This window comes from Pteropus medius, unplaced genomic scaffold (assembly GCF_902729225.1).
Source record: "Pteropus medius unplaced genomic scaffold, Ma_sr-lr_union100, whole genome shotgun sequence".
Taxonomy (NCBI): domain Eukaryota; kingdom Metazoa; phylum Chordata; class Mammalia; order Chiroptera; family Pteropodidae; genus Pteropus; species Pteropus medius.
Window position 1 is genome coordinate 695676 of NW_024356335.1, and position 13406 is coordinate 709081.

Here is a 13406-nt window from a genome sequence, read left to right on the forward strand (position 1 = left end):
CTGGAGACTGCTTCCTCATGTGTAAAAAGAGGACACGGAAGGTGTCGACACTTTTCACCACCGCTGCAAAGCCCAAAGGAGAGATGAGGTGGCAGAGCACTCGGTAAGATGTGAAGACGGCTCAGGCATCAAGCACCATGATTATCTCCACCCCCCAGGGCCCTGCTCTTCTACAAAGGCTTCCTGACTAGTCCTGCTCCCATGGCGAGTTGCCTCCTCTGGGCCTAAGCCAAGTACAGTGGGCAACATACACGTAAAACTTGTTTAGCGATGTTTCTAATTATTTCATGTGTACTTTTCACTTTTCCCTTAAAATAATTGTTTTAATCTTACTATATATTCACATATACTGCAATAACACCACTGTCACCTATAAAGTACTGCAGAGGTTTTAAATACTATATTTTTAAATGTATTATCTCATCGCTCCTCAAAGCGATTTCATGGAATAGGTATTGTTGTTCTCATTTTACAGAATAGAAAACTGAAGCTCTTGTCCCTGGAGTAAGAACAGAGCTAGGAGCTGAGTTTGGGACTGCCAGGTCCCAGAGCCTGGTCCCAGAGCCCCCTCTGCGTAGCCCCCTCTACTCTCCTGGCTCAGCAAATATGAAGCCCCTGACCGTGTCACACATTTCTCTTATAAGCTCCATGGATGGAATTACCAGAGACTAGATACATAACAGTGAACAGACCCTGAAAGCAGGGTTGGTATCATACTTTTCTTTTGTACACGTTACATAACAAAATAACTGGGTTTGAATTCTAGTCCTGCTAATTCTGAGCTGTGTGGCTTTGGACAAGTTACTTAACCTCTCTGTGTCTAGATTTCATCATCTGTACCACCAGGCCACCACTACTAGAGCACAGACTTGTGAAAATTAAATAATGAATGTCATGCATCTGGCGGTATTTCAAAAACAGTAACCATCCCATTTGAAACGATGAGACTTGAATTTAAGAGTTTCACTGGGGGTATTGATTCCCTACTTCCAAAATGGTTTGGGGTTACCCTCTCATAAAACAGGGCCTCCCTCCTCCCACATAACTGCCACTTGCCATCATTCATTCATCGCTAACCATAGAAAACCCGGACTTCCATCTCCACCTGCCTTTTATTTGAAATGTCAATTTTTAAAGAGTGGAGAGGTTGGAAACCCAATTTAACAAGCACACTGAAACATTGTTTATTACCCCCATAAACATGGCTTAGTGAGAATTACGGACTTAATCAGAGTGAACTTATCTCCTGGTGAAAAGGAACACTTTAAATTTCAGAAATGGCACCTTCACTGTGAAAATCTCTTAACTTTTCAAACAAACTACAGGGGGTCTGAAACATATGGGCAGTAAAGGAATAGCCATTACTGTGATTCGTCTTGCCCAAGAGCCAAGGATCCCTAAAGGTCCATAACAACTTTAAGATCGAGGGAAAATATTTGGAAAATCATATTCAGGGGACATGTCTCTAAAAACACCCAAAAGGTCTGCCGAGTGGGAAGTAATGTGTATAGTTGCTTGGAGTGGCCCAAAAGAAAGGCCGCTGGAGCATGAGACAGGGGCCATTTCAGAAGCGGCAGCACTGGGAAGTACACCTCGCTTCCTGTGCGTAAGATGAAGCATTTAGCAATAGGTCGTATTTGGTGACCTGCTTTTCAGAGGAGGCGCTACCTGAATCCCAAAGGCTGCTAAATGGTTTGAGTGATTTCTCTCTCTTTTTAAAAAAAAAAAAAAAAAACTATTCCAGAGGATGAGGTGCTGTGAACCCCAACTTCCCAATCTGAAGCTTCATTAGGGCAGCTCTGATCGGTCCAAGAAAGGTTTTCATAAAGACGCCCCATTTTGCAGAGAATGCGTCAGCCTGGCTGCCAGAGGCAGGAAAGGCAACAGATATAAAATTTTATTATTTCAATGCCCCAGTAGCGGCCAGGAGGACTTAATGAAATCATCAAGATTTACAATCTGAAATAGCTATTGCACAGACAGATATGGTTAAGGGAGCTGCGCCCTCTGACCTTTCAACTCTTTGATCCTCACACAGCAGGTGGCCTGGAGCCCCCTCCTGGGCATCTTCTCTCTCTTCCGACACTGCTGAACCTTGATGTGCAATAAGCCTGACCCTACACAGGTGACTCTCATGCTGCTTATCACCAGCAGCGGCTGCTAATGGAATGGCCAAAGTCGCTTGGCCTCAGGTTCTAACCGGGGGATGATGGGAGAGAACCCTGGCGGGCAGTGGTGTCCAGACGGTGCTGAAAATGACGTTCAATAATGCAGTCCCAAGTCCAGTTGTTTGGCAATGCTTAACAACGTCATTACCAAAATCTGTCCTAGAAATGGAACTCTGTCTCCTTCGATTTATACTTTGAGTTAAGGGGAAAAAATACCTTTTAAAAATAAATCACAAATCTCAAAAAAAAAAATCAACCTCGAAGTCCCAAATGCATCTCTCAGAACTTCCCTAAAACCATGTGCAGCAAATTTATACCAATGAAAATCAAAACAATTTTTGGAAACCTAAAATTGACTGTTTTCAGTTCCATGAAATTTCATTTAAAAAAGCCCATATGCCAAAATGTCCAAATTCTCTTATTTTTAAAAATTGGGATGACTTCCAAAATCATAGCTATCTTTTTCTTCATTTTTTTTCTTCTAGAGCTGAGGATGGGTAATGTGCATATGTAGTTATCGAGCTTCATAATTTAACCCATTCGGCCAGTATAAAATAGTTGTGCTAAAATGATATAAATTGATTATCACTGGATCTTTCAAAACAACTGATGCCAAGGTTTAACATATTCTGTTTGGTTAAGGACGTGTCCAGGCATCTAGGCCGTCCCAGTCTGAAGCTTTTCGTTTTTGTCAGATATCTGGTTTTATGGAGGGAAAGATTTTAGGCAGGACACATAAACCACTCTGTGGAATGCTGATAACTTCCAACCACAAAAGAAAACTTTAGTGCCGCTGTCGATCACACTTAGGAAAAGCCCTAAGCCAGTGTTTTTGATTCTAAACAAATATATTAAATATGGTGGGCCCACTCTTTACCTGCAAAGGCCTGAGTTTAGGTCATTAATGCCTAAATTCAATGGGCAAAAAACAAGCAAACAAACAAACAAAAAAACCCACTCCTTTTGTAGCCTAAGTGGCATATATCTTAAATATTCAATTTTAAATTATTTTTTAAATCAGACAAGAATCAAAAATAATATGTAAGGAGAGGTTTACAGACTTCAATTTTAGCCATACTTTTCTCTATGGATATCTAAGTTTAGTGCCGAGAGTTGCTGATGGATAAATCAGTTTATCAGCAGAAAAAAGGCAGGGTTACTGCATCAGACCTTGACTACTTTGTACAAATTATTAAGCTAACTTCTTCAGAGGTACCTACTGGAAATACTTTATTAATAATGATACCTAGTGCTAAGTGAGGGTCTACTACTGTGCATGAAACTTCAGTCATGTTGTTGCTAACTGTCATGATAAGGAAGGCACTCCCATTTTGCAGACAGGGATGTGAAGGCACACACGCTGCTAGCAGCTCAGTGACTTGCCCACGTTACATATAAACGAATGGTGGGTCCGGGATCCAAACTCACACTCACCACCCGCCTCAAAAGCCCAAAGTCCATCCACATTTTTCCTAACAAAAGCAAACCCAAAACAAACAAAAGAACCAAAACAATAACATGCAATAATTTGTGCAGAAAACATTGTATTTCAGCTTGCCTACACATCGCAGTGGCCCCTTTAAAGGCCTTCTGAATCAATTATTTTAAGTCATTAAGAGGAAGTTTAATTTGGTTGACAAACACCCCTGCTGTGGTGACCTCACATATCAACAACAAATGCCTGACGGTCGCAAACCGGGACTATGAGTCTGCTGAGCACGGTGTTAAACAAAACCACATGTGCCTGGATCCCAAGCGGGGCTTGACTAGGCCAAGGGTACCGCTCTTCCATCACCAGGCTGGTCTCTGAGCTCCCACAACGGCCCCGCCCCTAATCACGTGCGAGGAGTTTATGAAGCCACCATCCTATGTGGCTGTGCTCTGTCAAAAGTGCCTTTAAGCTAATGTCAATTTAGAAAAAGTCACTCACTAAAAAATACAAAAGGAGGCTGAAAAAGACGGCACACTCAATTTCAGGGAGGTGGCTTTTAGCTTGTTTTAAAGAAAAATGATCAGTTCTACAGCATGTAACATTGATACACACGTACAGGAGCCCCCCTTATCTGTGGTTTTGTTTTGCTTTCCATGGTTTCAGGTTGACCCGCAGTCAACCACAGTCTGAAAATATTATATGGAAAACTCCAGATATTTTGAGAGAAAGAGAGAGAAACCACTCTCAATTCTTATTAGTTTATTACAATTATTCTATTTTCATATTAGCTGTTGTTGTTAATCTCTTACTGTGCCTAATTTATAAATTAAACTTTATCATAGGTATGCATGTATAAAAAACCCCACTACATATAGGGTTTAGTACTATCTGTGGTTTCAGGCACCCACCGGGGGTCCTGGAAAGGATCCCTTGGGGATGGGGGAGGGCTCTGTAATAATCTCCATTTATTGGTACCTGACACATGTTCGGCACCAAATTTTCTCATTTACTCCTCATTAAAAAAGCTTATGAAGTAGAGAATCTACCCATTTTATAAGCAAGGTATCCGAGGCTCAAAGAGGCACCTTAATATCCCATCTACAAAACCTGCACCTTCCTCAAAGAAGTGATAATTAGAAATGACATGGCTCGAGTGCCATACATATTGGTGGACCCTCACTCAATGGTCAATATTACTATTAATTATTTCCAACAGGCATCTCTTAAGAGGATAACATAATAGTTTTGTACTAAGCGGTCAAACTGTGATAAAAGTAATCATACCTTTAACCCCCTGCTAAACTGATATCTTGTTTAAACAGAGGTGCATGTTGACAGCTACCTAGCTGTGGCGGGGCTGGCATTTGAATCCAGGTCCACTTAACTCTGGAGCCTGAGAGTCCTCTCTACTCTGCCACGCAGCTGCAGCATGCTGCGCCTTATCTTAATCTGAAAGGGACTGGATTAGTTCAAGCTTCTCTTAGTCACAATTTATAAAGTCCATTTTATAAACTGATAAATGGAACTTACATATAATGACTGGCTAAGCGATGAAAGGAAAATTGGAAAACAAAAGCGTCAATGATGGTTTTCCATTTTCTGCTGGGATTCTCCCTCAAAATTACTCAGTTTTTCTAATCCGTAACGGAGGTTTATCTCACCTCACAAGAGGACATTTCAGTCACAACAAATTAGACAGAAAATGTACTGACTGCGAGAGATACTTAGATCGGACAGAAGTACCTGTTCCCTTTGATTACATAAATTACTACTGGAGCTTTAAATTGTTTTATGGTAACTAATTCCAATATTACAGTAAGTGGCATTTAAGAATCACTTTCAGAATCATTTTAAAAGCAGGTGCCACTGCGAAAAGGAGAGAGCTTCCAGGAAAAAGCCATCAGGTGAAATCCAGGACCTTCTTCAGGCCCGAAGCTCAGAGCCGCTGAGCTTTCACTCCGAATGCCTGGATGTGACAGAGACTCACAGGTGATGATTTTACATGACGACAAATAACATGCTAAGGAAATTCCAGCAAAACCAAACTGCTGTCCAATTCCTTTTTTCTTTATATAAGAAAGCAAGTACCAGGGTTTCATTGATCTAAGCTTTGCCTCTTATTTTTATATTACCAACTCTAAAGAATAATGTTTTGTATAGTATTTTTGAAAAGCGCTTCACATCCATCCTATCAGTTAATTCTCACAACTCTGTGATATGGATAATGTAATCCGGATTTTACTGATGAGAGAATGGAGTCGTGGGGAGGCTAAGTAACCCAGCCCCAGTCACCAGTGTACTCAGAGCTTTTCTCCCCACCACCCCCAGTGCATGGCACAGAGGCCGCCCTGAGAAGGAAAAGCTCGGGCAAAGGTGTGTGTGGGGGAGGCGGGGGCTCTCTGCCCAGGGCTGAGGCAGGGCTCAGCACAGCCCACACAGCCTGACGGGCCGATGCACAGACCAGAGGCTCTGGGGGCTGAGGGACGGGGAGCAGATTCTTTGACCTCTCTGAGCCTCAGTTACCTTCACTTGCAAATCTGGGTATCTCCTCCTTGGCAGAGAGATTCTGAGAAATGCTCGAAAGTGAAAATAGGTGAAGTGCCTGGCACAGTGTTAGGCGCTGGGCGAGGACTCAGAAGATGTCAGTTCCCTCCCGCCCCTCTTCGCTTTCTTGCTAAAGCTCTCCCCAGGAACCTGTGACGGAAACTACCGGGTGGAATTTCTCATGCAAATATTGCCTTCTTATAAAGCACGAATATGATTACTTAGCATTAGTTAACAACTCGCACACGGAACTTCTCAATTCTTGTGAGGAGACATAAACAAGTCACCGCTTCTAATGGAATATAATTATGGCACAGAGTTTTGCATCAACTGCAGCATTAATAAGTGTGCACTACCCCTTCCTCCTGCCTACCTGTGGAGCCCTGGGAAGAAGCAAATGGCACAGTGGTAAACACTCTTCTTCACTCACTGTGAAACTGTTTAAAAATAAATATCCTCAAAAACGAACAAAGGATTAAAGACTTTCTATAGTCTATAGCCGGGAGAAAAATGAAAAGAAAAAACTAGTTAAAATGGTGCCAACACATTTGACAGAAATTCAGGTTCTTTGAGAACCAAAGAGAAAAAAAAGTTACTTTTCTTGTCTGTAAATACATAAATCCTGTTATTTTGTGTAAAAGCCCCACAGTTAAACCAGGAACCCCACTGCAGACAGAGACAATGCCGCCTCTGGATCCCAGAGACCAAAAGGAGCTGTGACTTGGCACCTGGATGCTGTCCCCAGAATGGCGGCTCAATGCTGCTCCAAGCACTTGGTGCCTCTGCAAAATCAGGCTTTTAGGAGCCCTGGCTAAGGACTCCTAGATACAGGATGGTGAGAGAGAGGGAAAGAGGGAGAGGAAGGTAGGGAGGGATGGAGGAGGAAGGGACAGAGAGAGAAAGGGAAGGAGTGGGGGATAGGGGAGAGAAAGAGACAGAGAGAGAGACAGAGAGACAGACAGAGACAAACAGACTGCTGTGAGCCTGGCTTGCGTCCTGGTGCGCCCATCACAGGCCGCCTGAAATTGCACTGGTGGGAAGAGGGAGTGAGGGCCTATGAACTTGGTACCTGGGTCTCACTCCCCCGTTCCTACCGCTTGGAACTATCCCTTAGTATATAACGTAAATTTATATCTTCAAACTGGGCTGTAGAAGAATATCTAATTCATAAAAAGTACTTGGAAATGGAGAGGAAAAGACAAAATCTAGCAAAGTGGTGCTTAAAACCTCGAAGAAAGCCATCACTACGAACACTTCTGCCACGGCTGAGTAGCAAGGGAGCCATGCGGAAGCTTGGGTTTGGGACGCTAACACATCTGAATTTTATATACATGGTTGTGGTGTGCAATTTACTTAAGAAGTACCTTGATCTTTACAAATATCAATTTACTTTATTAACATGGTTAAGCAGTTTCAAGCATTTTATATGGAAGGACTGTGTTTCTAATGGCCCAGAAGGAGAAGGCCTGACCATGTCCCTCCCCTATTTACACACTTCAATGGCTCTCCATTGCCCCATAAAGTTCAGACTCTTTAACACGGCTTACAAGGCCCGGGGTGGCTGGCCCTTGCCCGCCTACCTCAGCTCTCCTCTCCCCCTTCAGCTTCATGCCTCTATCAGGTGCTGAACCACTCACATTTCCTGGAAAACTCTATGGGCTACACGTTAAGTCTTTTAGATGCCTGGCCCCCTGGTTGAATCCTTATTCACCTGTTAGGTTTCAGTTTAGGCACTCCCTCCCAGAAGCACAGCCCTCAAGGCTAGGCTCGGTGTCTACCCTACCAGAACCTACGGCATCCCAAATTCACTGCAATTACTTTCTACTTGTCTCCATCTGCTCTAGACAAAACTCTGTAAAGGCAGGGATTATGTCACAGTCACTATTTTATATAGACTTCTAGTATGAGGCCGTGCCTGGTACACAGAAGGCTCTCAAAACGTTACTGTAGAAGGGGACGTTTGCTGGCCAGGCACTGGGATGTGCTGGACACAGACAGGACTCACTCACTGACTCCTTACCAAAATCCCAAGAGGCGGGCACTACGGGCTATTACAGAAGAAGACACTAAGATACAGAGAGACAAGGTATCACACCCGAAGTTACCACAGCGGGGGAGTGGTCAAGCAGGGGGCTGAGGCGCATCTACCAAATCCTACACCAGTGCCACGCCCATTCTGGAACATTCTTCCAGCACTGAAACCCAGGAGAAAACAGGGCAGGTGCAAAACAATTTTGTTGAAACACCCTCTCTAGGAAATGAGGATGATGACGGTGAGCCTTGGAACTAAAAGTCCTTGAAACACAATTTTAAAACCATCAACTTAACCATGTCCTCAGCTTTAAGGCCAGTGAGGAAATAAAAATAGCAGCGGTTGTCGGCCTTTATTGAATTCTTTATGTGCCAGGCACTGTGCTAGGCACCCAATGACCATTCTTCTACTGGATCCTCCAGAACAGTCCTATAGGGCACAGATTGTCAAGGGGTCCATGGCCCGTTAGGAACCAGGCCGCACAGCAGGAGGTAAGCAGCGGGAGGGCGAATGAGTGAAGCTTCATCGGTATGTGCAGCCGCTCCCCAGCGCCAGCATCACTGCCTCAGCTGCGCCTCAGATCATCAGGCCTTAGATTCGCACAGGAGCACCGGTCCCTGGTGCCGGAAAGGCTGGAGACCGCTGCTACAGGGGAGGTCAACCACTGCCCTCATTTTACAGGTGAGAAAACGCTCAGCGATCAGTTACTCTGCCCAAGGTCACACAAGGAGGAAGTAGGGAGCCAGAATCCAGAGCCCCACATTCTAGCTGCTCCCCTTCACTGTCTCTGTGTCTAGGTAGAGCTTCATTTACGGCGAACCTGAGCCCCTGCCCGGAACTGTCATTGATGCCACCTTCCTTCCTCCATCCCGACCATTCCGCCACCAAGGAATGAGAGAGAATATCGTTACTCTAAGCATTGCTTGTGAGGCCTAGAAAGGAAGGTCTTCATGTATCAAACAGGAGAAGCACCTGCTAGCAGACATGGCACAGAAGAGGAGCTGCAAAAACATCTCCTGAACTAAACTGAGGTCGAGAGAATAAAAGGAAACAGTCACTGTGTAATCTGGCCACGTTTCGGTGTCTCCGAGCTGCCAGCTGACATGATCATTCTCTCCAAGAAGAAACTAGGTCTATGCCAATACCCTTGGCTATCCTGGTAACTTACCACCAGACTCAAATTAATGTTTGCTGAAATGAGAGAGAGATAAAAAGGCAGAAGGGGGGATAAGAATGACGATGAGCTGTAAACGTGTCACTTTAGAAGGAAGGTGGACTTTTTAGGGTGACTCGGTTACAACTGAACAAACAGCACGGACCCTAATAAGAGCATGAACACTAGAATTAGGTCTTTCCTCAAAATAACCTTTTCCCGAATGAGAATGTTAGGTTACAATTTATATTTCTTTGAGTGCAACGAATTTGAGTGTCATAAAAATGGTTAAAAAGTCTTCCTATGGTAGCTTTTTCTAAACTTTTATGAACATCTGCCACATTCATTTGAAGTTTAAAAAATTCTGGCACATATGCAAAGGCATAATAAGGTGCCTATAGCTTTCAAGAAAAAATAACAAGACAGTCAAAAATAAGCCTTTTGCTGAATTGCCAGTAAGAAAACTAGTACGGGAGAGGGGATGGGCCTTCCCGAGCTCCCTCCTTACAGAGCTGTCTGTCCTTCCGCCCAGGTACGAGCTCCTCCCCCAGCACTGCAGCCCACAGCTCCTGGCAGGGATCTCAGGGGCAGCATCCTTCTCATCCGAAGGGTATAATAGGACCAGATAAACTCAATCCAGAAGCATGGCTAGAGCATTCCGAGTCTGAGCTGAAATCCATGGCAGGAGACTGAAAGACTAAAGTCCAAGATTTTGTAGTTCCTGGCTGCCTAACGCACCCAGGAAATGCTACTTTGTTCAGGAAGTATGTTAGCCGGCTTCAAGTGTGGGGCAGCTACTTTTTCTTTTTCTTTTAGTGCTGACCACACAGGAGTTCAGCACGGCAAACCCCTCCCCTACTGTAGCCTATCAACAGGGCTAAGAAGGAGCTCGGCCAGTGCTTCTCAAACCTTCTCGCTTAAAGCCTTTCAAAGACTGAGCAGAGTGGACTTGCACCCATTTACCTAAGCGCAAAACTCTGTCTCAAGTTTTAGCTTCAAAATGTATGCACGTTTTACATCGCATGTTTTACGAACAAAAGGCCTTGTTTTAAACTACTTACAACCATATAAAAGTAAAAAATGTACACCCTTCATCTTTAACTAAAATGATGGTGCTGCGTTCTCTGCAAACAGTGATGCCTGCTGGAGGGCTCTAGATGTGTTCTGGATCCCAGCTTTCCGAGAACTCACTCAGTCCTTTTCAGAAAGCACCTGTTGGGTGCACTGCGATGTGCTGGGGACGCCACAGTAAATGAAGCACAGTCCTTATTCTCAAAGAGCTTATGCTCTAAGGGATGATGGCGAGGGACAGAGAAGTAAACAGCTATCACCCAGAGCAGCAGGTACAGTAAGTCGAAGACAATGACAAAATGTGAGGGCTTCTTGGAAGAGCTGGAGAAGGGCAGGGCTTAGCCCTGCAGGAATGGGGGTGTGGTTAGAGATCAGAGAGCACACGGCTAAGGAGGGACAGCGAGAGGACAGAAGGCTTGACGGGGCGGCAGCGAAGAGACTGAGTAGAAGTCAGGGCCGTGCAGAGGGAGACTGAAAGGCTGGCTACTAAAGGTACAGGAACCCGGCAGAAGGCAACTCACTAAATGCCAGGACTATGAACTGAGTTTTATATTCATCTTCAGACCTCCAGGATCTAGCAAAATATTTGGAACATAAGAGGTCTTCATTTTGCTTTAGCAAATGAATGAACAAGGCTTTGCAAGAATCCAAGAAAGCAAAGCAAACTGTCAGTGCAGGCAGTAAGGACGGAACAGGGCAAGAGACATGTCAGAGACTTGGTGACTATTTAGAACGAAAGAATGAGGAAGGGGAGCATTCAGCCATGCTCGGTGTGTCCTGTTTTTGGTGCCTTTCCAGGCAGTGGTGCCATTAACAGAGACCGGAAAAGCTGGAAGGGGAGTGAAACAGCTTACTCTGTGTGTGTGTGTGTGTGTGCGCGCGCGCGCGCATGTGCGTGTGAGACTGAATTTGAGACATCTATCGTACATCTAGGTGAAGTTCAACTGGTACCTGACACTTTGGACCTGTGTTCAGAGAGACATGCTACCGTTAGAAACGCCTCTGAGAATCACTGACACTACCTTGGTAGCTGAAACAAAAAGCCTTAAACGAGATGACTAGAGGGCACGTAGAGAAGAAAAGGAGGCTAATACCAGCAAGACTAGCAGCCTGGACAACGCCGAGGGTAAAGGGACATGAAAAGGAGTCTGAAAACGCCTGTGCTGGAACAGTCTGGCGGGCAGGAGGAGAGGCAGGGAAGAGCTGTGGACTCCAACAGACAAATGGTCTTCAGACGAGTGTTTCAAACTCCACAGTAATTGGCACTGAAGGCCTATTAGAAAAGTAGTCAATTTACATTTTTCATACAGGAGCTTTGAATACATCCCCAAACCTGACAAACAAAGGTAAAACACAGAAGAAATCTCTTCAATCTGATCTACATACACCGCCCAAGACAGTCCGTAAACTGTGCTGCATGTGCTCGGGGCTGGGTGACGACAAGGAGGAACTGTTAACAGAATGTAGGAGCCACATGGCCGTCCTGTCAAATTAGAAATTTGAGCAGATTTCTGTGGTCTATTTTGATCAAGATTCTCAATGTCAAACAAACAGGTTTTTCGATAACCAACTTGTTTCATTTTCGTAAGCACAATAGCACAGTGTGCAACAGTTAGCGAAGAAGCAGGTGGTCCTCGTCGACGTGAAATGAAGGGAACAGAAGAAGAGAAGTAGCACTTCCTTTAAGACATGCAAAGCATCATCACAGACGGATATGCCTTTAGATTTTCCCTCTGAGAGCTTATCTCCTGTGCAAAGCAGGCAAGCCCCCCACCTCCCACCCCATTTTGCTCTAGTACAAATTTAAGCTTTCTCCTGAGGAGGGAAAAGCTTAGGGTTCATATCTACAAATCAACAGCACTTACAAAAGCACAGATAAGTCCTTTGAAAGAATTGCTATCTAATTGGTACAGCCAGGCAGAAAGCAATCTGGCACCAGATTCATAGTTTTGACCAAGCATTTCTACATCAGGGGTTCTGTGCTAAGGAACTAAGTCAAAATGCAGAGAAAACCTTATACATAAAGATGTTCACTGAAATGCTATTTATCATAGTGAAAAATTATAAACAACGTAAGTTTTCCACAATAACAGGAAAATGGTTAAGTTGTGATATATCCAGTGGAATGACAAGTAGCAAATTAAAAATTATTATTACTGAGAGTAAATAAAAACGTGTAGAAAACCCCATGCCAAAATATCAAGTGACATATAAAATGTAAAATTTTATATATAAAAAACATCAATTATGTACGTTTATACAAAATATATATTTATAGACTAAAGACTAGGAGGAAGAATAGTAGAATGCTAACAGTGGTTGAACTTAGAAAAATGGCATTGTGGATAATTTTCATTTTCCTCTTTATACTTCTACATACTTTTTACACATTTTCTACAATGAAAAATGTAATACTGTTATAGTGGTTGAGAACAGACATCATTTTGAAAAGCAGATCATTTCCCTCGCCTCGTTCAAACCCTTTTTCCTCCTGCTTCTTTGAACTTCATTCCCTCACCCGTGAAAACCGACAATCTCCAAGCAAAAGGGAAAAGCACCGGAACGAGCCATGGAACGGGCCTGAGTTGAGCGCGCGGCTCCGCCCGCCGGGGCGGGGGCGGGGCCGGTCCACGAGGTGCTGCTGCCACGCGCGCCCCCGCGCACAGCGGTGCGCCCACGGGCTGCGTCTTTCTCGCTGCCACGCAGCAAAACAGAACGGCAAGTAGAGTGATTTGGGGAGGAAAGGAGCCAACTTACCTCCATTAAACTTAAATGGATTCCTATGAGGTAGGGCATGGGAGCACTGTGAAGAGAAACAGAGACACACAGCTGCTTTAATGTCTGTTGCTTCCGACAGAAATTACAGATGGTTCACTATTTGGAGAAAAACTGTTTTAATAAACGTATGCACAGTTACATTTCTTTTCACAACAAAAATCTTAATATGACATTTTGTTCCCAAGCCTAGAAACTTCAGAAGAATTTCAAAATGCGGGCAGTACTGGA

General features: G+C 44.1%; 1 protein-coding gene across 27 annotated transcripts in view; it reads right to left on the bottom strand.

The window, feature by feature from the left end:
* The window catches only part of DENND1A (DENN domain containing 1A), a 459444-nt gene that overhangs the window by 184226 nt on the left and 261812 nt on the right, over nt 1-13406 (bottom strand). For 26 of the 27 annotated variants that reach the window (XM_039861385.1, XM_039861390.1, XM_039861395.1 and 23 more), the window contains one exon: nt 13158-13203. The exons of the other annotated variant lie outside the window; for it this stretch is intronic. In XM_039861385.1, the coding sequence (XP_039717319.1) occupies nt 13158-13203 (46 nt within the window). The remainder of the gene's footprint in view (nt 1-13157; nt 13204-13406) is intronic. 27 annotated transcript variants of the gene reach the window in all.